Below are 23,977 nucleotides of genomic sequence, written 5' to 3' on the forward strand. Positions count from 1 at the left end.
CACACATTGTTAATATAAATAGAAAATAAAATTGGTCCAAGGACCAAGCCTTGCGGCACCCCTTTTAACATTTCTAAAAAAGACGAGGAAGAACCTCCCAATTGGACAGCTTGCCTCCTATTTGAAAGATAATTCCTAAACCAAGGGATCGCTCCTTCTGACAAGCCAATCCTTAACAACGAGTTAATCAGTAATACATGATCAACAGTATCAAAAGCCTTAGAGAGGTCAATAAATAAAGCTACACAATGTTTTTTACAATCCAATGCCTGTAACACATCATTTAAAAATTTTAATGTGGCAGTAACAGTACTGTGCTGTTTTCTAAAACCAGATTGAAATGGGGACAATATGTGATTTGATTCTAAAAACCCCTTAAGTTGGTCACTCACTATTTGTTCTAGGATTTTCGCTAAAACACACAGTTTAGAAATTGGCCTATAATTATTAACTTCCGACGGATCACCTTCCTTTAAAAGGGGAAGAACAAAAGCAACAACATATACAGCAACTTTGAATCACAACAGTTTAGTTTCGATTTAGGTTCGACAGCAGCAACTTGACGTCAGACCTTAGATGAGAAGTTCGACGCTACACTGAGCATGTGCTGGCTCGTTTGACAAGCTGTGGTCGTATGAGCTGGAACTATTTTTGGCCAGGAGCAGCTGTTTCTCCCTGCTTCCAGTTTATTTATAAGCTAATCAAACAGTCTCCTGTTTATAGTTTCCAATTTAACGGACAGACCTATGGCTCATGGCATCTAGCTCTCAGTAAGGAAGTGAATAAGCATATTTTGCAAACTACTGATCTGTTCCTTTAAGGCAAACCTTCACTGACTCCCAAAGCAAACAGAGACTTACGGCAGTCTGTTTCATCTGAGTTATCCTCACAGTCGTTGTCTCCATCACAGCGCCAAAGCTTGAGAGCACAGCGACCATTTTTACATTTGAACTCATTGGGCTCACAGGGAGACGGTGTACCTGTGAGAAGACAGAGGATACTCGAAGTGTACATTGTTGTCTGAGAGCATGCACATGCTTCAAGGCCGTAGTAATTACCACATCTGAACTCATCGCTTCCGTCCGAGCAGTCCTTCTCTCCATCACAGATATAGTCTCGAGAGATACACTCTCCACTCTGGCATGTGGCTTGATCTGCTCTGCAGGGTCCAGGTGGGCCGGGGGGCCGTGGGGTCTTCTTGGTGGTGGTGGTGGGTGTGATGGGAGGGGGGGTGAAGACTGGAGGGAATGGAGGTTTTACACCTTAAACTATTATCTTATTAAATTCACCAAATACACAAAGTACTTGGGCTGTTACCATATTGTAAGTGAACATATCACACACCATCCAGTCAGTATTCTGTGCTAAAGCTGCCCATGTTACAATCTGCCGGCAACTCAAACTGAAGCCACTCACCACAACTGGTCTCATCACTCATGTCTGTGCAGTCCGGTCTGTTGTCACACAGGTATTCCAACAGGATACATGTCCCATCACCACATCTGTGCTCATCTGGCATGCAGGGTCTGATTTGGGGGGCTACTAAGAAATGCAGAAGAGGGAGGGGTGGGTGTGATCAAAGACATGCAAGTCGAGTCTGCAACACAGCCAATACACTGCACTAATGTCATATCACAACACAAATAAAGCATAATGTTATGAAAAACATCCTAGGCTCCTGAGCTGCACAGCAAGTCTTGTTGTAATGATATAATTAGAGCAGCAAACTGAGAGATGATTGTCAATGATACAATTGTCAGTTCAAAATAGACTAGATCGGACAAATTGGGGTAGACAGATTAGAGAGAGTAGAATAGACTAATACACAGATCAAACTAGACAGACTAGATCAACTAGACTAGACACACAGTCTAGACTAGATGACTGACACACTAAAGACTAAAGATACAGTAAGCGATTAGACAGATACACAGACTAAAGAATACATGCAGTAAATTAAACATATTACAAAGGACACGTCCATAAATTGACTAAAACATTATTCACGCACAAGATCAAGGATCAGGATCAAGATGAAACTAGGCTGACTAGGCTAGACATACAAAACAAGACAGAGCGAGTAAACTAGAATAGACTTACAGACTAGACGGACAGATTAGATACTGTAGACTCATAAGACAAGATAGGCAGACTAGACAAGACACTCAGGACTACAGCTTCACAGATTAGACTAGACAGACTAAAAACACAGACGAGGCAGAGTCAACTAGACAGACTACACAGGTCAGACCACGGAGTAGACAAGACCCAAAGAACAGACAGGCAGACTCAGCAGACACACAGACTAGATGTTTACAGTAGACTTGGTGGAAAGACAAGACTAGACAAGTCACACAAGCCCACAAGACTATTCAGATGCACAGATTAGGCCAGAGAGGACTGGATAAACACACAAGACTAGGCGAGGCCACTAACTACACATTAAACACATTAAGGATAAAGTACTGGTCTGTCAGTTGCCATGCCAGAGTATACTGTATGTATGCTGTAATTTGTGTACATCAAACGTTGGCTTGTATTGCAGTGAACAGCAGCATTCCTAATCAAACCCATGCCATGCAAAGGTCCTTTTTACACTAGGGGACTGGACTTTAGAGAACATACTCACAAGTCTACTTAATATCGATGCCTCCATGCAAAACATTCCTCAGACTACATGACCATAACTTATACACAACAAAGAAAGTCACTGTAAAATTTCAAATTCATAGGGGAGGAAATGCTCGACTGTTCTTTTAAAGGCACTACAGTCATCCTACAGTTTCTACAGTCGGCTCAGTTACCATGCAGCAGGCCTGGCACAGTACAAACCTGGCACTGCTATAGGCTCCACTGGAGGCAGATGCTGAGCTAGAAACCAGAAGGAAATGTTAAAGACACTGCCTACGAATCTGGTGGACCTTCTTTTGCTGTAGACATACAGCAAACAGAGTCAAGTCACTTCATGGCTGTGTTAAGTGGTGCTCTTCTCTCTGCGGAGGTCTTACCTTCCCCAAGACGTCTGAACTGAAAGCCCTGGACTGAGGTGACATAGGAAGCAATGGTTCCCTCCTTCACCACATTGTACAGCACGCTGCGGATCTCTTCATCATTGCTGTTATATTCAGAACCCACGTCCAACTCCACAAACACATCCACCGCATTCTCCCTTACCATCCTCCTGCAAAGAGTAAGAAAGGCCTAGTGAGGCTACAGACTGTGTGGCATGCACTGCAGATGGTTAAACAGGAGAACTTTTCAGAGGTAAGGTTTCTCTTAGATGTCCCTTAGGGCCATGACACACCAAGGCTACGGTCGGCCGTCGACCCCTGTCGGGCCGTCAGCGAGTGTCTGTCATGGCTCATCTTCTCAGTGTGCCCCACACCATTGGCACTAGTTGGACCCTGTTAGTGGAGACCACTCTGACCGGCTGTTCATCTTAGATAATCTATGCATGAGAAGAGAACAGTTTGGGAAAGACCCTTCAGACTGTCCTGTAGTATCCATGATTTCACACATTAAGGGCAGGTTCTCCTTGTTTTTTGCCTCCACAGCCCCCTTTCGTCTTCTGCTACCAAAAGACAAAGTGTGGAGAACGGCGGTGTCATTTGCAACTTCTTGTCAAACATATTCTCGATTAGAAGCTATAAACTATAAACTGCAGCTGTGTTGAACAAGAGCTGCTTTGTTTACAGCTTGTATTTCTGCTGTCTAGCTCCTCTTCTTTCCCTTTCTGAATGACGAATACAGATACCGCCACCTGCTGGTAGGGGGAGTTATTTCTGTCACTCAGGTGCAGAACATACGTGCTAGTTGGCCGTTGGCTGACGTCTGTGAGGTGCGTTCAAGTGCTACTCTTTCTATCCGAGACAGGCGACATGGGGCAACACAAGAGGGGGCCTACATCGCTGCTGGTTCTTTCACGTCGGCTTGGTGTGTCTCTACCCTTAGAGGAATTGTTCATTGTTGATGAATTTGTGACAACATAGGCTTACACTGTTGGCCGTGTGCAGTTTGGAAAAAGGGAAATAAATATCACCTGGGCAGAGTAAGACACCCAGGTGCAGGGTATCTACTTTGGGTGTCACAAAGCATGATTCAGATGACTGTGGTTCTTACTTAATGAGGACCACGCTGACAGTCTGGACACCTGAAATCCTGTTGTATTCTGACTCCAGCTGTGCAGAGAAAATCAGATTCGGTTTTGTTGAAGTAAACAAGACTGGTTTTTATTTTCAGACATAAGGTTACACATACTTAAATCAAGATAACCATAAATCACATGCCTGAACTTTGTATGGCAGCCTTCACCTACTATTCAGTAGAGTTCATCCTACAAGAAAAAGGACATACCGTGTCCACCACTGCTTCAGAGATCTCACTAAAGGCTGGAGAGAAGATGTCGTCGAGCTCAGGGCCGTAGACCAGGGAGTCAGTGAAGTTGACAAGAGCTCTGTAATAAACTAGAAACACAAAGAATCTGTCAGTTACTGTAAACCACACAATAACAAACCATGACCACAGGCCCAGCATTGATCTCCATCTACTGTAGAGTTATTGTGATACAGGATGCTGTTTGGGAACAATTTCCCTTTAGTTAAATGCTTCAGAAAGTAACAACCAAAAAGCTTAAATGAGAGCCACATACAAATCATGGCATCTATTTCCATATATCAGTTATTGTTGGGTCTCTGGTAAAATTGACAACTGCAGCGTTTCACCACACATAGGTCCTAACAAGAGACACACACTCACAGACACATTATGGCCATGAAATTACAGTGTCAAGGCACAATGTCTCCCTGTATGTCTGTCTGTGAGTCATGGAAATGGAGACACATACTCAAGTACTGCCAGACAGAAGCTGATACAGCCTCTTTGTTGCAAAGATAGAACTGATTACACTGTCTGAGACCTAATCAATGTAAACATTCAAATACACATTAAGTGGGTATGAGTCGAAACAGCAGGTCCACAGGTTTGCACCAGACTTCCTGACTGAATGGTGATGATATCAGACAGCTGGAAGTTAGGTGAATCAGCATCACAACTATGCCAACAGCTGCAGAGGAAGAAGAAGAAACTCCTCTGTGGCCGACTCTGAAAGGGGGCCTCAATACATGTACCAAGTCAAACACATCAGGCAGGCAGGAGGGCAGTGGTGAGGGCTGCAGCAGGGATTATATCTGTAGGCTACAGAGAGATATACTAGCTGGTCATTACACATATAGGCCATACTGTAAAACATATTCACACATGAATCTTACAGAAACTGCATTTAGTAATTTAGTAATCAGTAATCCCATCAAGAAAATCCTAGTTTTTTACACATCAAGTGATTTGATTTCCAAACCTTGCAAACAGCTGATGGGTTTTACATTTACAGTTATCCACTGTATCTGCCAGTGTCCCACTGAACCCAGAAAGCTGCTACACTGCTCATCCCGCCTTCTAATCACCCCGAAGAAATGCAGCAAAGGAACAAAAGTGCATTTACATTTTGCACAGTGCAAAATGGAGCACAATTCTTTTCTTTTTCTCTTCTCTTCTGGCACCCATATTGTGCAATATACAGAAAAACTCCACTCATCTGCTATCTGAGGGACAGACCATAAAGGTCTTTTTATGTAATGTAGCATAATGTCATGCTGATTTATTTAAATGCACTTGCAAGCAAGCAGCCACAAACTCCACTGTGCCTTTTACAGTACCGCCATTCATAATAAATGAATGGACTGTTGACATATTAGCAGTGCTACTAACACTTTTCACTCCCGCATCACACCATGTTAAAGGATCGGCCTTTTCCAAAGTTGCATTGACATTTGAGCTGATTTTCCATCCTGATCTTCCACAAAACTGGGCCAAAGAATGACTAATTCAGCTGATTATATTTTCCATGCCTGATATAGACAGACTGCGAACACTGTCCATTGTCACGTTCTATATATAAGCAACTGGGAAAAAAAATATGATGAGCTATATGAGTATTATCACCAAAAATGTCAGCTCTCTTATTATAATTCCTGTGTCAGAGGCTTAGCCCATGAAACCTAAAATAACCCAGGCCTGCGGGGTGCCCTGTTCTCACACTGCTGCCAACACGTTGTTAGGACCGGCCTGCCAGCCTCCAATTTCAGATTGCCAGTGTGGGTTTAGGGAGGAAGTCAATAATTGCACTGTTTCTTGTAGGGAGATGCTACTTGTCATGCCAAAAGCAGAGAGTCATATTCTAAGAAGGCATCTGCTGACCCTCTGGCTACAAACATACATGCCCAAAAATGTGCACACACATGCACGGTCGCAGACACTATACAAACACTCTTGGTGTCCTTTCTACTGTTTCCCTGCTCCTTAGATCATTACATACTGCTAAACATATGGACACTGACAGCAGATATTTATCATGCTCACCAGGGGCTTTTAAATTAAAAGCTAAAGATTTTGTGTCTTACACTCAGATGTGTGTTGGCTATGTTAAAGAGTTGTGGGAAACCCTGTCACATTATCCACCAGCTGTTTTCTCTTAACACTGCTCAATCCCCTTTTCTTCCACATGGCAATGATACTACAAGACATCCCATTCCTGGTGAGGAAAAGCCTCATTTATGACAAAGTAAACCTAGTGCTGCCTATGAAAACACACAGCAAAGTGAACGTGCAATAACAGAACTGTAAGCATTAGCACAGCCTGGCAGGGTGCCTGAGTGCCTGCATCGCAGGCTGCTGCTGTCAGAATTAAAGGAATAATTATTATGTCTGAATCTGGAGCCAAAAGACAGGCAACAAAGTTACTCATTTGGCCTGCATATAATCTAATCACTTGAGATTGTACTGGCCAACAGGACAACAGCAGCTCAAAGCCATAACTGTCTCTGAACTTGCCGCTTTGACATTACCAGCTGATGAGCGTGGGACTGCCGCTGCCTGAGACCCTTTGATTATAGAGCCGGGTTGTGCCCCGTTGCTAATGAGTGGCTCTTTATCCCATTCTGCTGTATATCCCTTACTGCATCCAGCGGGGTGCAACCCCCCTCATCGAGCACTGCTACCATCAGGGGTGATGAAACTCTCAGAGTGCAGAGATGATGGGTGGGATAGAAAAAAGGAGTTCAAGAAAAATAGCATTCCACACTATTAATTCACAATAAAGCTAATAAAGCTGTTCAGGAGAACTGTGGAAGCTTTGTGTAATGCACCGCCTCTGAACACAGAGACCTATGCAGAAGACAAAGCCTTGATTGAGCAGCGAGCTCAGCCTGGCCTTTAAGGCCTAACCGCACTGGGCTTGATCTTCAACCCACAAGGCAGCGCCTATGGCATCAGTCAAGCCAATAACACAGGGAGTAAAGAAGAGCCAGAATCTAGAAGAACAAGGCCCAAAGCCCAGCGTGACAATGACCCTGTCAAAAATTTTCAATAATATATTTGTCCCTATTCTCTCGCTCATCTCCAGCTCATCCTTAATCTTTGTCTTTCTCTCTCTTTCTCAGCATAATATATTCATATCATTCCTCTGCCTGCTACTTAACCCATGTGCTGGGGCTTGGCCAAACAACTGTTTGGCCCAGAATTGCCCTCTGGGGAACCCTTGAGAATAACTTGGTTTCACTATTAAACTAGCCCGCTGGTGCTCTCACAAAGCTTGCAATACATGCATCAAAAACCACCACTGTTTATAATAAAGCCCATTTTTCTACTCATTTTGCAGTGGTTCTGTGAAGCAGCTGGTTGGGATCTCTGGGATGAGCCATCTGCACGAGGTTAAAACTACAAAAACACCTCTCAAATTAAATTGCGGCAAAACATTTTGCAAGTGTTGGCTGTCCACAGAGATAAGTAGTTATGTAATTCCAACATATTTTTACAAAGATATTTTCAGCTGGAAACACAAGTGTTTCCAATCCAGTGAGATGAACTTTATTCCTCAATGGAACAAGTCCTTCATTTTCTACTGGCATCAGAAAACACTGGGAGATGCCTGCAAGACGTCCTGAACTCAAACACTACATGCTCAAGCTGCGTCTTCCTTGGAATGTTATCTGAGAGTGCGTTTGGAAATAGGAATGTCTAACTGAGCAGAGCAGGTGACAGGAGAGCGTGCCAAAGACATGTCAGGAGGAGGAAACCACAGCATTAAAAACGGAGAAGTGCTTAGAGACTTACTGTAATTTAGGTCGGCTGGGCTTTGTATGTTCCCCATATATGAAGAGTCCAACCAGTGTGCTGTGGCAAGCAATGCGGAGCAAGGAGCGAGAGACAGGGGGAAGAGATGTGGCGCAAAGGTCGACGGGGCACAAACAGGAGCCAGAAGTCAAGGATCAAACAAGAAAAGCGACACAAAGACCAGGGAAAAGGATCAAGTTAGCCAGGCAGGAGCAGAGAGGTTTAAGTTTCAGGACAGTTAGAAAGGAGATGATTGGAAGCGAGGAGAGAAAATAGAAGGTGACAGTCAGAAAGAGTTGTCATAACAGAAACAGGAAATCAGAAAGTCACTGAAGATTATATGAAAAAAAAAACAACAAAACAGTGAAGACATCAGCATGAAGTTAAAATAAAGCTGTCATCACACTTTTTTGAGAAGAAATGTCAGCATCATTTTAGAGTTTCCAGCAGCCCCACTCATTACCACCCACATGCTGGGACAACGGGCGCTGGGAGCCTGTGGTTTTTGTGTCTTGATGAGTTTTACCAGTGACTGTCTGGAAACACACTAGAAAATCTGCTTGCATGACACCATCAAGGAGTCAAGGTTAAAGGGAATACCTTTATAAATGACTCAGCTTCAGTTACAGAACAAAGAGGATCCAAACACACCCTTCCACACACTGCTCATCACACCAGCTGCTGTCCCACACATACATATCTACCCTGGGGCTTTGCAGCGATGAGGGAGGAGCTGCTTCCTGTTTTCTCTCCTAAATGGAAAGAACCGAGCACATTATGATTTTTTTAACCACAAGTTAAGCTCCTCTGCACCAGCACTGGCAACAATGACCACCTTCTGTTTTGTGGTGACTCATCTACTCTTTCACTCTACACCATGGGGTCTGCTCTGAGATGTCAGCTGAGGAGGCCTCTGGGTCACTGAATCATGGCTGGGTTTTAAGAAAGGGACTGTTGTACAATGTTTATAGCAGAAGTTTTCTGAGTATCTGTTCATAAGAGGCAACTCTGTTGTCTTCTAAATAAGGTGTGTGTTTATGTATAAAGCCAGGAACGACTTATTACCTGGTGGAATCCAAAAGTTATTTGATGAAAGGGAAGGGGGATATAACTTAAGGGGTCACTTAAATCTAAAAGTTCATGCTATACGTACAACCAAAAAAAGATTTTGTATTTCTATAAGTGGGGTCAAATTATGGAATAATTTAAGTGTGAACATGAAAAACAGTACTAGAATTGAGGAGTTTAAATATAAATATAAATGTATGTGTCATTCAAGATATATGCAAGAATAAGATTTATTCGAGAAGGCATTAGGAAACACTCTGTTTTAATGTTCTGTGTATTACTTGTTGGTGAAGAAGACAATTACCTATGTAGAGATACTGCTTGCAGCCAATGATGCATGAAATGTTTAGTATAATATGATGTTATGGGGTAGGACTGGATAAGTCTGACTTCTTCCTACTCCATTCAAACATGTACTAGGTATAAGCAAACTGATTCTGGATTAGCATTGGTTGGATTTGTGTAATTATGTGTGTGTTGCTGTCATTTGTTCTGTTCTGCATGTTTGAAAGAATAAATCAAATCAAATCAAATATAGAAAAAAAAAAGAGTTTAATGTTCATTCTTTGCACTAGAACAAAAGTTCCTGCTCTGATCTAGATTTACTTCAGTCCACTCCATAAAGCTGAAAACACCAACTGCTTCATTATTAATTGAGTGTGATGAACCCAGCTGTTTCACAGCTGCACATACTGTAAGTGCTGCTGCCTGGTGTTCCAGTCAGGTGGCCTGCAGGTCCATGACGCTGCAGAACTGAATACTTCAAGCGATGAAAAACAATTTACAGTTTTCAACGTCCAACTAGGAAACAAGTGACAGACAACACGGCCGACCCAAACCATCTGAGGTCTCCCTCATGAATAGTGACCCAGACTAATTAAAGCTAATGAAGCATCGGCTACTTCAAAGTCTGCTGATATGTTGTGATCCTTGTCAGAATCAGGATGGGAGTGAAGGCCAGAAAGAAGGGCGTAACAGGCTTAATGTTACTCTCCACTCTTTCATGTGCAGACTGGGTCATGATCACTGGCTGAAACAAAGCAGTCACTGTGCAACAGCATGAACAGCAGATAAGAGAAGATAAATGAAAGAAAAGAAAGTACTAAATCAAACTTGGCAATACATTCAGATTATATTATACATGCACTGAATGTTTTGTCCAACAGAAGAGCTAAGAGCTTGATTCATCCCAGGAGAGATGCTGTCTCATATGGATACTCTCTCTAGAGTTCAACTAAGAAGCCACTAATCAACAGTGGAGCTTTATCCAAAAAAAACTCCTGGATCTGGGAAAGCTATGAGACAACTGAATACAGAGCCAGTAGCCATGTTCCAGTTCAGTGTTTCTTTTGTAACACAACAAACCATTTTATTAGCTCCAGTGTAGGCTATTCTCTTCTTCTAGCAGCATGCTTTACTATGAAGGTCATCAAAAATAAACAGACATATCAGTTACAAGCCAGTCCTTGACACTGCTCATTCATTCAAACAGCCACACACACTCTCTTTCTATGAAAGCCTCAATATTTCATTCCTAAAGAGGAGACGCACAAGCCAGTTCTCCAAGGCAACACATTTGTTATTGGTACAACAGAATGCTGCATCAAGGGGGCAGGTGCTAATAAGGCTGAAGTCAGAGACTAATTACACCACTGAGCAATTCTCCTTCAGAACCAGTCCCACCCTGAGTGTACACAGTTAAACTGATGATTTACCATTTGTGAATGGAGGGCCCAGGCTTTTTACAGGCCTTTATTAATGGCTGACACAAACAATTCAGACAGAGGTTAACGCACACATGTCCTTTAATCGTGCAGCACCCATGGTTTATTTGCTCTGTGACAACTTGTGGTAGTAAGACATCTGATTATAATATGAGACAAGTTTCTCCCATACTCACTCTCAGTGTGTGGCCATGTAGAGGACCCCCTGCAGCACAACCACAAAAACCTCACCAAAATAACTACAGCTGCTGGGATTCATCCCTCTGTCCAAATACCCAAGGGGCTCCCTGTTTCTGACAAACATGCGCAGTGAGGCAGGCAGCGCCGCTCAGACGCATCGAGTGCACATGAAAAAGACAGGAACCTCGACTGGGTGGCCTGGCTGTAGCCTGCCCACTGCCTGGGCCAAAGCAGCAGACGGTGCATTACCCTGATGGATTGTCCACTTATGCTGTAACATCTGTACTCCTCTACAGATAACAGAGGAATGTGTTTTTTCAGCTAGCACCCACTAGCAACAAATGAGATTACAAACAAAACTAGCTGAGACTACAGAAGAATGCAGTAACCTGTCTGTGAGTCAGCCTCCACTCTGGTCCACACGAATCAAGCTCAGCCTGACCCTCAAGTTTAAGCAAAACATCCCTGAAGTCTAAACACACAACACATTTCTGTGCTCATCCTTCCCTTGAACCAACTGAGAAACTTCAAGCTACATGTTTAGGCGAGCTCTTCTGTTAGTACACTTCCTGAATGTCTGGATGACATTAAATCTTGCTTTTAACTTTTTAAAGCTGAATGAGGATAAGACTGAGGTGATAATATTTGGTGATTCTGTTGGTTCACCACTGGGCTCATCAGAACCTGCTCTCCCTCGAAGCCGTGCGTGTCCCCAGTGAGAAGAACCGTGCTGTGGATCTCATGTCACGAGGCAGACCTCAGCCCAGCAAGTGGAGGCTGAACCTGTCCCTTTTTCAGACACTGTGGGACAGGTTCGGCCCAGCAGTGGCAGGCCTGTTTGCAGCACTTGGGAATGTGCAGTGCCACCTCTGTTTTTCACTGAACGCTCAAGAGGAATGGCTGCGCATCCTCCTGATAGCTCTGGAGCACACAAGCAATCTCTCATCTGCTCGGCGCAATCCAGCAGTGCCCCGTGTCAGGTCAACGGCTGTGGGCCTGGCCCCTGAACGGGAGTGACTGGAGAGCCTAAGGTTGCCTCCGGCGGTCATACACGCAATTCAGTGCACGAGAGCTCCGTCTGTTATGGCACCTTACGCTGCAAATGGTCAGTTTTTCAACGTTGTCGCCATTGTGTGTGTGTGCCCTTCCTGCACACACGCACTCTGGGTGTACGCTCTCCATGGTACCCATGTATATTGATTATATTTTATATTGTTGTTTGTGGTTTATAATTTATACAGTTTTATTGCAATGTACAGCACTTTGGTCCACTCTGGTTGTTTTTTAGTGCTTTATAAATAAAGTTGGTATGGTATGTTTAATCTCACAACATATCACACAGCCCTGAGTAAATGGTCTTAAACTTGTATAGTGCCTTTCTACAAATTAAAGCGCTTTACAATATTTCCCATTCACTCACACATTGAGCTAGGGGTTGCTCAAGAAGCTGGGAATCGAACCACCAATCCCCCAGTCAGGAGACAACCCACTCTACCTCCTAAGCCACAGTCTTCTCCACCCATTATGTCAACTCGACTCACTGTCAGCCTGCAGCTTCTAACCTTCGCAGTAACTCTCGCTGAGACTTTCTATACAATAAATCACTTCATTTTACCTGATGTCTGAAACATAAGACGGTGTCATAACACCTTTTGGCTTTACTGAGCTTCATAGTGTTTCACTGATATATACACTAGGCTCTGGTCTAGGGACATGAATGCCCAAGCTTCTTATTTAGAATTAGCACTGTGAGGAACTTAACCTCAGCAGTCCAAAACCACCACTATGACTACAGTATGTGGACATAGTAAACTTATTTTTCTTTTGTATCTAAACAAAGTTGCCAATAACCTTGGTGCACTGAGCAGTTCTATGGACCAAGTACAGGGTCTCAAAGATGATATAAGTTAGATTGTCTCCCAGAAATCTCTTCAGGGCTCTTAGTGGGGAGGTCAGGACGAGAGGTTAGGAGGACATGGGACGCGTGTCTCCGGAGAAGATTGTTGACGATGATTAAAAAGGACAACAATGAACCACACTGGAGGTTTAAAATAGTCCCATCTCAGCATGTTTTTTTCACATCATGAAAGTATGAGGCTGGGACAGGAAATGGGAATTCCTTAGCCCTCAGGAAATAGTGACAGAACAGGATACCAGGGATAATGGGGGCAGCTGTGGCACCCACGTCTTCAACTTCACAGTAGCAAAGTAGGAAGGAAGGTGGAGGCTGGGGTGAATGGCCTGAACAGCCAACAGGACAGACACTCAGCAATGTATTCAGCATTTGGCACAGGAAGCCAAATTTTCTTCCCATTGCTGTTGTGCACAGATCTATATATGGAAATGGCCTGTCTCCTCTAATCATAGAACCACGATCATAGTGAAAAGAATGCAAATGTCTAGTCACCTTTGAGATAACACATTATATAACAAAGTGCTGTATAATCCCAATCTCCTGTTTAACTGCCACAATAAAGCAACATTGACCTTTATGTGGTTACAAAAGCCAGGAAGTTTATGGAAACAGGAGCAATAAACCAGAGTAATGGGGACTATTTGTAGGCTCATGTCACACCACAAAATGTAAGAACACTGACACAATTTATTGTTTTCATCCTGTGCTGTCAGTAGAGCACAATCACAATTGTATTCTATGGCTTTCATACTTGTATCTGGCAAACTGTCTCTGACCTGAAGAAGCTCCCACTAGGATTTGGGAAAGAGAAACACACATTTCACAATAACCTCACATTTGCTGCAGGAGGCAGAAATAAAACTTTTAAAGCTGCGTTTACACAGAACTTTCACTTTCTTATAACTATGTGTAAATCATTCAATCTTTGTCAGTATTAACTAAATGTTTTCTTCACTGATGTGCTCCTAAAACTGATTCAACTTCCAATAAACCTGACTATCCAGTTTCATCAATCATATACTGTCAGCACCAGACACATCAGTGTCATCTGTGTTAAAAGCTCCTCTGGCTTTTTTAACTACCCAAAACCAACAAGGCCTCACAGCAGTGTTATTTCTGTGAGCGAGGCCCATGCTGCTATATACCCCAGCTGTGATGTCAGCTTGCAGTGCTGCTACAATTACTCTGCCATGACGTAATCAGTTCCACTAACCTGCACAGTGCCAGCATCTGGTACCAAGGACAAGCTAAAAGCAGCAGCTAATATGCTTAATTAAAGCACGATCGATAAAACCTGCAATACCCAGTTGTTATAGCAAACTATTTAGGCTTTATTTATTTTTTAAAAATCAACCATATATGTTTGTCTTTAGTAGACAAAATGGCTTGTGGTTGACTGACACAGACAGCCGGGTAATAAAGTTTTGAAAGAGTGCTGCATGGGAGTTAATGACATTAACTGCAGAGATGGCCAGTCTTATATTAAATTAAATGCATGGTTAGTGTTGTTGGCTCCCAGCAAAAAGATGCCAGGTTCGAGCCCCGGCCGACCCAGAGTCTGTGCAGAGTGTGCATGTTCTCCCTGTGTGGGCGTGGGGTCTGTCCATGTACTCTGGCTTCCTCCGACAGTACAAAGACATGCAGCTTAGGTTGACTGGTGACTAGAAATTGACCCTAGGAGTGAGTGTGAGTGTGTGTGGTTGTTTGTCTACATGTCAGCCCTGTGATAGACTGGAGACCTGTCCAGGGGGGACCCCGCCTCTCACCCAGTGTCAGCTGGGATTGGCTCCAGCCCCCCACGACCCTACATATAATATATCCAAATAGATAATGGGTGAATGTGAGTGCTTCTCTATCTCTCACCCGATGTCAGTTGGGATTGGCAAACAGTCCCCCCTCAATTCACTGTTTTGCTGTCTGCAATGAAGAAAATCTGGAGATGGCAAAAGCAAGAAAAATGCTTCAAGAGCAAAAGGTAGCAGAGAGCTAGAGGCCATGAATATAGAGTTAAAGCCTGGAAAGTTTTATGCTTTTTCCCCATTTTTCCCCTGTCACTGTGCATTGTGATAAAGTGGGCTCCTCGCATAAGTCCTCATAAAAATAAGGGGTGGGGAAAGGCACAGTAGTAATAAACTGAATGGAAAACAGAGATGGCTCTTCTGTAGCTTTTATTGTTCATTGTGCTTTCATGTATCTTACTGTGCTGTCACCTCTGCCACTGGTTAAAAGGATGAAAGAGAAGAGGAGATGTTTATGTCTCAAAAACAAATCCAAAGCCCTGTGATATCACCGCGTTCTGGCAAGGTGGTGAGGAGGGAGGGGAGGGAGTAGCAGGATGTGAAGGCTTCATCATTCAGGCACAGGCAGACATCAGGCACACACACACACACACTGCATTCAGCCACTTGAGCCACAGATGGGGGAGCTTTATAGGGCTGAGTGATCTTCCACACAAATAAAATCTGTCACAGAGAATTCACTTGATTTTCTGGACCCTTACTTGTGGTTTCATTGACAGAAGGCCACGGCGTGCTTCCATCATCCTCTCCACTCACCAGATCTTGGAGACAGAAACAGAAATATAGCGGTATGATCAACGTGCATGTTCAAGAACAGGTACACTTGTAGAAACTCAGTAGGAGATATAAGCCCCCCTTTAAAAGCATGAATCCTGCAAGTTAATGTTCATATGGACAAACGCATTGAAATATTTTAATATGCATCTCTGAGCAACACATCCTCATTTTCAGTTCTGGAATGGGTTAACAATCTAAAGAATGCACGATGAAAACAAAACTCCCATGAATTAAGGGCAGCTGTTGCTGTTTATTGTGGTCATACATCCTCTACCAAGCCCACCTCCTGAAGCTTCATCAGCAGCAAAGTCCTCGTCATCATCCAGTAAACTCTGAGATGCCTGGACAGCTCTCTCCGCCTCCAAGTCTTCTGGCAGAGGGACCTCTCCCCACACCTTGGATGCCTGTGTCATCTGCAGCAAACACAGAGAGATTTGTAGGGTCTGAAGCCTCTGCAAACAAAGGCCACACCTGGCGCTATACATGGACCATGGAAGGGTGGAGGGAAAACAAAAGCTGAGACAGGAAATGTGACTCAGTGATGTGTTTACTTTGACCATTTATTATCTTTAAGGCCCTCTCAAGAGGTTGCATGCAAATAAAAGTTCATGAAACCAGTATGAACAGAGGTCATTTAGTGCTCAGTGATATTTTTACAGCACACATTTCCAAAGAAATCATTACTGTTTGCTTTTGTATACATTTCAAGCCTTAATGGTGGCAGTTGGCTACAGGTATTTACAGCAGCTATAACAGAGATTGGAATGACTGGATGACACAAATCTTTTTAAGTATGCTTTAAACTCTGCCCCCTCAGGTAAAAAAAAAAGAAAAAGAAAAGAAAAATATCCAGCATATCCCGACTGGTCTTTTATGATCAGCGCCTTGCTCTGGAATTAGGAAGGAGTCTGTTACAGAAAACATTATGTCACCACCAGCAGCAGTAAAAACACCTCAAATAAATGCAGCCTGTCAGAAAACAGGTTGCTTCAAGTCATGTCATTCAGCTTATAGGATCACCAGTCTCACCAGGATCACCAGTCTTTAGGACTCATCCTGTTGCATGACTGGAACAATAGCTGGGCTGTGACCGTTGGACCGGAGTGAAACTGAAAATGCAGTGCCTTTCTCCAGACCACAGCAGGGTAAAAGTTCAGTTAACTTAAAACTTTGAGCATAGGGTGCTAGAGCTGGAAATCAGACCTCTATACCTTTTTTTGTAACTGTACCAAACTTGATTGTCCATCCAATAGTTGTTAAACCATTTCGCTAAAAACCATAAATGTCAACTGCATGATGGCACTATAGAGGGGAGGTCAGAGGATCACCAGTCTTTAGGACTCATCCTCTTGAAACCATGAATGTTTAATATGCTATGCCAACACTGATGAGGTAAACTACAGATGCCTGGTTGAGACAAAGTGTACAAAATGCAGCGAAGCCTCCAGTTCGAAGCTGGTTTTTGCTGACATGAGTATTTGACAGTCCAGTAGAACACTGGTTACTGCTAATGTGACACAAAGCACTAGCATTACATTAAGTTTGAACGACTTGAATTCAGTACAAAGGTAAAATCATAACCATGCTAAGTCGCTAATGTTACCAAAACCTTAATCAAATCTGGCTCCTTTGACTGCTTTGAACTCTCTCCATCTCAAAAAGCCAAACTGATGTTAACCCTGGTTTTAGCTCTTTCTTTGTTTTACTCTCCCTGTACAAAAGAACGGCACCTCTTCAATCGGGCAGCTGCTGTTTCAGACTTTGAAATAACTACTTGCAAAAAATGTTTCTTATATCCTTGTTTAGGTGGCAGGTGGGGCCAATTTACAAGCAGTGACAATATAAGCTCTGTAAGTAATAGACATCACATCTCTCTACAGGCAATCCTCAACAAAACCACTAAGTCACTCAAAGACAGAGCTGCCTCCTCTTGTAGTACATCTGTTAGAGCAATAATGGGTGTCAGTGAAGAGACATAAAACTTAGCCCGCTCTCATATCTGATGATCTGGATAAAGCTCACTGTGCCCACCCAAGTGGAGCACAGCGTGGGTTTGTTATCTCTGGTCTCATCATCTCATCATCCAGCCATTTAAATACGACTATGGCACGATGCCACCCCTGGCATTTCCCCTTTCATGGCCCGCCAGTTACTATTTCCACCCAACTCTGTCATGGTAGTTTTTCCATTTAAATGCCTCAGCTAATAAATAACTCGATCTATCCCCCCAAATCCTCTCTCCCTTGACTGAACATCCTTACCACAACAATCCCCGGCTATTTTCAAAAAGAAACCGCTGACTAACCAAATTCCTTTCAGTGGTGCCAACCAGATAACCATTGGTGTGATAATCTCCAGCTTCCCACTCCTTTGGGATGGGGTATCATTTGGACACGCTGGATATCGACTGGGCAAAAACTTCCACAAATGTAAAGACAGCCTCATGAAAGATGAGTTCGTATTTGCACCTGATCTTAAAGCTGACATGTTAAACTTCACCTGCTTGAGAATGTCAACCTGGCCTTGTTTTAGGCAGAGCTAGGAAGATATGAATGTGCTTTCTCACTATACTACTGCTTTCTAGTTCAAAAAGCTACTGTCACCTTTACTCTCAGTCTAGGAGTTGAGACATCTGCTGCTTTTAAATGATCTCTCCCTCGAGATAAAGGTCTTCACTAACTGCGCAATTCTTGAACTCTGCCCCACCAGAGGACATCGGCCTCAGAACCTCTCTCCGCTTTTAAAACTTAACTGCAATTTCCACTGGGACACATCACAACCAGGTATATTGAAAGAGGAGAGCATGCACACGTACATACATATAAATATCAAACACACATCATGGGACACACACATAGACCCCATTTAAAATTGGTTTTAAAATGCATCCTGGGTGATCAGATCACAAGTGGACAGCACAAAATACAAGTGTAAACAACCCCGAACACGGATTGCTTCTTCTTTGGTTATGGAAACCACTGGCACTTGTCTGGTAACAGACTGATGTAACACAGTGATTGTGCCCGTGGCCGTTCCACTGTTTACTTATGACTTACTGTGCTCACAATACACAATGTTTGCTTTGTCGGACAAAGTAGTGGTAGGAAAGGGGAACAATACAATCCACTGATAATGAGTGACAGGTGACACTAAACAGAAGCCTGAAGACAGGCCTTAAGTTTGCCCAGCTGTTGTTTAATGGGACCAGGGAAAAGAACAGCATTTTGGTCTGTGAACAGTTGATAAATGCTCAGACAGAAGCTGAACTTCCTGGAAAAGGACTGGTGAGACTGAAATAACTGAGCTAAGATCCTTTCAGAGAGTACCACCACTGGCCGCTGTTACATCTTGCAGATGGAGACCTGCAGTCATCTCCACTTCCAAACAAATGCTTGCTTTTCAACATGAATATTTACACGGCAAGCCCACTTATTTCACTCATTAGCCATTAATAGCCAATCAAATGTTCATGCTTCTTTGTTTCCACAGACAGATAAGAAACGGATTAAAGCCACTTAAAGCTCCCTGATTCACAACAGCTTCTACATGTGATCACAAAAACAAATGTTTGAGACATCTGTTATCTGACTCAGTGGGATAAACATGTTTTCATGGGATTTTTAGTATCATAACCGTGATACTGAGATAATGCTGTGGTAACTAATGTGGCTTTCCCATATTAATCATTGCTCCTGTGCTTTAATGCTCCTTAACTGGTGCTCGCTGGTAAAAGAGCAAATTGTCTACCAAGCTGCCCACAGTGCACATGCAGAAGGGCTTTGTGAGGGATACTGTGGGAGTTCTTTAACTTTTTAATCTCAAATGCTGGTGTTTCCTGTATCACACCAACAAAGACGGCGATTTGTTTCCAACTTGCTGCTGTATGTGGACTAGATGCAAGAGTTTTTGCAGGGTTGCATTAAGTCAGGTTATGTAAAAATAACTTACGTGCACACATGCACACACAGAGATTTGGATGCCCAAAGCCTCACACCAAAGTAAAGGTGTAAGAATATACTTGATTATATTGTATGTATCGCTCATTTTTGAAGAAACAAATATTTTACAGCTCTACCACACAAATGTTGATCTTAAGGGGGGTTTGCATTTGGCCTCGTGTTGTGAGAGAGTGATGAACGAGAAGAAGGATAAGCCCAGGAGAAATGTTCCTTTTCCACACACCTGAAGGTATAAAGCACACAGACATCTCGAGATTTTTGACAGCAACAATCTGGCAATGTTTTGTATGACAGAGACAGAGTTTCCTATGTTTAGCCCTTGCTTGGAGTAGTGGGTGGACTAACACACTGCCACTTCTGATGCCAATCCTTTGCCTGGGCCCCTGCTGCATAACGGGCCAATGAGTGAGGCCCTTGTGCTCTCTGCAGCCCTTTGACATTTCTGCAGGGTTTAATCCAAAGTGTTTGGATGGAAAGAAAGTGGAAGGAGCCTCTTCATTCAACTGAGAAATGTTCTGTGACAATGTGCACTAATTTTTTTCTCAAAGTGTTCCATGACTAATACTGTGGATGCAGTACATGGTGGAGTTTCTTGAAAAAAAAAGGTCTTGTAGAAAAGAGGGAATGGAGCCAGGGAGCAAAAACTGCAGGATAAGTCTGCATGTTTGAACACATGCTTGGAGTTCCAGCCTAGCCATCTTCCCCCAGGTCATTCATTCTCTTTCCCACACAGCAGCCATGCCATGCATTTTACAATAAGCTTGGTCTCCAACTGGAAACAGACACTGGAACCCTGTATTGTCTCCATGTGTGTAATGCCTTTATCAAACATATTCCACTATTGTAAGGTGATGCAGCTGAGTGCTATGTAACAAGGACTGTGCCATTAAATATACCGAGCGGCAGTATCTTTGTCTCTCTGTGGAGTCAACTTAGTGATTTCAAAGAAGATGTTCAAAGAGTAATCCACCTATCTAATACTGCAGCATTTAAATCTGCTGGGCTCACAATTATAAAACAATTTGTAATTATAAAAAACAGCCAAAATCTTTGCAGTAGGACTACTGTCCTTTTTTATAGGAGGGCAGCATAGCAGCACGGTGGTGAGCGCCTCTGCCTCACAGCAAGAACCAGGCCAACCCAGGGCCTTTCTGTGCGGAGTCTGCATGTTCTCCCTGTGCCTGCGTGGGTTCTCTCCGGGTGCTCCGGCTTCCTCCTAAGTCCAAAGACATGCAGCTTAGGTTGACTGGTGACTCTAAATTGCCCCTAGGAGTGAGTGTGTGTGGTTGTTTGTCTACATGTCAGCCCTGTGACCGACTGGCGACCTGTCCAGGGGGGCCCCCGCCTCTCGCCCAGTGTCAGCTGGGATTGGCTCCAGCCCCCCGACAACCCTGTTCAGTTAATAAGCGCTATAGATAGTGGATGTATGGATCTGTATGTCATTTGCAAATACCTTTTTGTGTATGTTTAGCATGTTTGGTGAACTATACTAACAACTGAGTGTGAAGTTATGTGTCTAGTGGGTTTTGCTTCAGTACTGTTGTTACTGTGTGTTTAACACCCTTTTAAAAAAATAAATAGCTTGTAGAAGGACATCCACCACAGTTCCTATGCATCAGTTTACTGCAGCTGAAGCTCAAGTGATCTTTGTCCTAATGTGTTGCTGCTGTTTTGCAATGTCGGCACTTCACATCCTTGATGTCTTTTCTAGTGGACAGAAGGCAGACATCAGGTGACACAGCAGCATTTTCAAATGGCCTCTCTCTGCTATAAATAACCTGGGGGGGCTGCTCTTCTCCTCCAAGCTGCCACTAGTCTCAGTGCCTCGTCTGTCAGCTGTCGTCTGGGGGAACTGGAGCTGGCCCCTCAGTCTTCCTGGGCAGGTCATTCTCTCAGAAATATTACCGGAAGCACGCACTACTTATAGACCCTACAAATTACGCTCACAGTGTCTATGTTTGTGGTGACATGCAGTTCAGATGAGACAGAATCTGATCATTCTGCTACCTCTTTTTCATTTGCTCCAAGTTAAACATTATAGCCCTGGCTTGTTTTGCCCATTAAAGTATACATTTTCACAGGGATATTTTTCTCACAATAAGAGCACCAAGAGTTCCTGAACGGGGCCGCAGGAGGGCTGGAGCCAATCCCAGCTGACATTGGGCGAAAAGCGAGGCCCACCCTGGACAGGTCACCAGTCTATCACCGGGCTGACATGTAGACAAACAACCACACACACTCACTCCTACGGGCAATTTAGAGTCACCAGTCAACCTAAGCTGCATGTCTTTGGACTTGGGAGGAAGCCGGAGTACCCGAAGAGAACCCACGCCGTCACAAGGAGAACATGCAGACTCCGCACAGAAAGGCCCTGGGTTGACCGGGACTTGAACCCAGAACCTTCTTGCTGTGCAGCAACAGTATTAAACACTGTTCCGCTTTGCCGCCCATGACATGTAGGCAATACTCATAAACATTACTTCAAGTGAAATCATAAAACACAAGTATAATCAAGTTTTTTCCAAAATGTACTGCACAAACTACAGTACTGTATGTCTGAAACTAGTCTCGTGTATTTTAATGTAACATAACTAAAGCCCCTTTCAGACGTACACTGGAACCCTGAAATGTCCACCCAGACTTTAAGCAGACTTTACACTGCCAGCTACCTAGTACAGTGTCCACGCAATGTCCAAGTGAGCCGGAGTGAGCCCATGTGAAAAAACAGTCGTGTGCCGTCCAGAGAATTCATGTGGAGCTAGTGGACATGTTGATGATGTTCTATCATGTGACCAGAGCAAAACTGGAAGAAAAACTGTCATTTACAATGAAGATGCCAACAAAAATACTAAACTGGAGACATGACAAGAATCATGAACTTCTGTCGTTAAGAGCCGGCACCAGAATCATCAGACAAATTTAAGGCATGGCAAGAAACTTGTTTATGACCACATTACAAACTGGCTACGTGACTGTGTCATGTCTCTCATCCTACCCAGCTGCTCCCCCATCACATAAATCAAATGCAGTATTTTTTAATGACAGATTCTTCTAAGTTGATTTGCGAGTCAGTTCAGCTTCACACAGGAAGTAGCAGCAGCTGCTTGGTGGCTCTATGATTAAGCTCTGGTTTCCTTACACCAGTGGCAGCAGCAGTGTTAGGTTTACCCCTCTCTCTTTTTCTCTGGTTCTTTTTGCCTCAGGACCAGCTAATCTGACACCACCTGTTGCCTTGGCCATGCTCATATTGTCCCACATAATCACAAGCCAGAACTAGCTCAGTCTGTCAACCCATTTCCCCCCTGTGTATCACACTCGATTAGTTCATCATTACACTGTGTGGGAAAAGTAGGCTAAGTAGCAGCTAATCCAGCCACTTCTGGAACAAACTGGACCTTGGGAGTAACAACTTACTGGATGTAAATCTTTCCACCAAGGTGCAGATATGAAAACTATGCCTCCTTTACAATAACAGGCTGTTCATGAGCTGACTTTGTGGGAACAGAAAAGCCACCAGGCCAGAGGGAGTAATTTCATGTTGGTAAAGCCAATTTTCACCAGTTCCCAAGGTTATGCTACAGTATGTGGGATGGCAATCTCATAATTAACAGGGATTTGGCAGGGTACCATGGTGAAACTGCTGGAACGCAAAGCAGTTCTAACATGTTGAGCACCTCAAACCATGAGTTTTGAACAGTCTTTGTTTGGCAACCCAAAATGCACTTTGAGCTTATAACATCACAACAAAACCTGCTGTTAACAGAACAGAACTCTTTGTTGGACGCCATCTGCACATCAAAGTCGTTTTCCCTTTTCCCACAACTTTTTCAAGAGTACTCTCTGTTAGCTCTGCCAAGAGTGAAAAAAATCAAGTCCACAGAAGTGATGGGCTGTGAGAACAAAAATACTCTCTCAGCTGTATTTGCCATCAATATAAACATAATAGGGCTGCAGGAGAAAAGATAGCTGTTCTCCTCTCCAGATGTTCTGCACTGAAATGCAAACAACACTCTGGAGTCTGATGTTGACAAAATCATCAAAGGGAGGAGGAAAAGAAGGTTATCCTTATCTTTCAATAGCCCCCTCTATCATCCCCATTGGAAATTACCCAGCAGCTGTTCTTGCTAACCTGTGCATCATGGGAATGTTGTAAGTGGAGTAGACAAGAGAAAAGTGTGAGAGAAATCAGATCTGGTTTCTAAACAGCATAAAATAACCACAGGCAACAAGAAAAGATCAGCTTTAATCACAGCCCACACAGACAAGCAGGAAAGGGTTCCCTAATCTTTAACAATCTCAAATAACCAGATCAAAAATTATCCATTTGAGTATCATGGCCTAGGTGCCGCAAGCCAAGGATTAAAAGGAAATCTGAAACCTATTTAATAC

At 43.4% G+C, this 23,977-nt stretch overlaps 1 protein-coding gene across 9 annotated transcripts in view; it reads right to left on the bottom strand.

Moving 5' to 3' along the window:
* hspg2 (heparan sulfate proteoglycan 2) overlaps positions 1-23,977 on the bottom strand; it is an 87,959-nt gene that overhangs the window by 46,950 nt on the left and 17,032 nt on the right. For 8 of the 9 annotated variants that reach the window (XM_020585593.1, XM_020585591.1, XM_020585592.1 and 5 more), the window contains exons 2-10: positions 15,913-16,042; positions 15,554-15,613; positions 4,354-4,463; positions 4,120-4,178; positions 3,009-3,181; positions 2,833-2,871; positions 1,417-1,542; positions 1,059-1,238; positions 861-980 (exon numbers count right to left, since the gene is read on the bottom strand). In XM_020585593.1, coding sequence (XP_020441249.1) covers positions 861-980; positions 1,059-1,238; positions 1,417-1,542; positions 2,833-2,871; positions 3,009-3,181; positions 4,120-4,178; positions 4,354-4,463; positions 15,554-15,613; positions 15,913-16,042 — 997 coding nt within the window. The remainder of the gene's footprint in view (positions 1-860; positions 981-1,058; positions 1,239-1,416; positions 1,543-2,832; positions 2,872-3,008; positions 3,182-4,119; positions 4,179-4,353; positions 4,464-15,553; positions 15,614-15,912; positions 16,043-23,977) is intronic. The other variant, XM_020585587.1, reaches the window with a different exon arrangement.

Source organism: Monopterus albus, unplaced genomic scaffold (genome assembly GCF_001952655.1).
Source record: "Monopterus albus unplaced genomic scaffold, M_albus_1.0 scaffold371.1, whole genome shotgun sequence".
Classification (NCBI taxonomy): domain Eukaryota; kingdom Metazoa; phylum Chordata; class Actinopteri; order Synbranchiformes; family Synbranchidae; genus Monopterus; species Monopterus albus.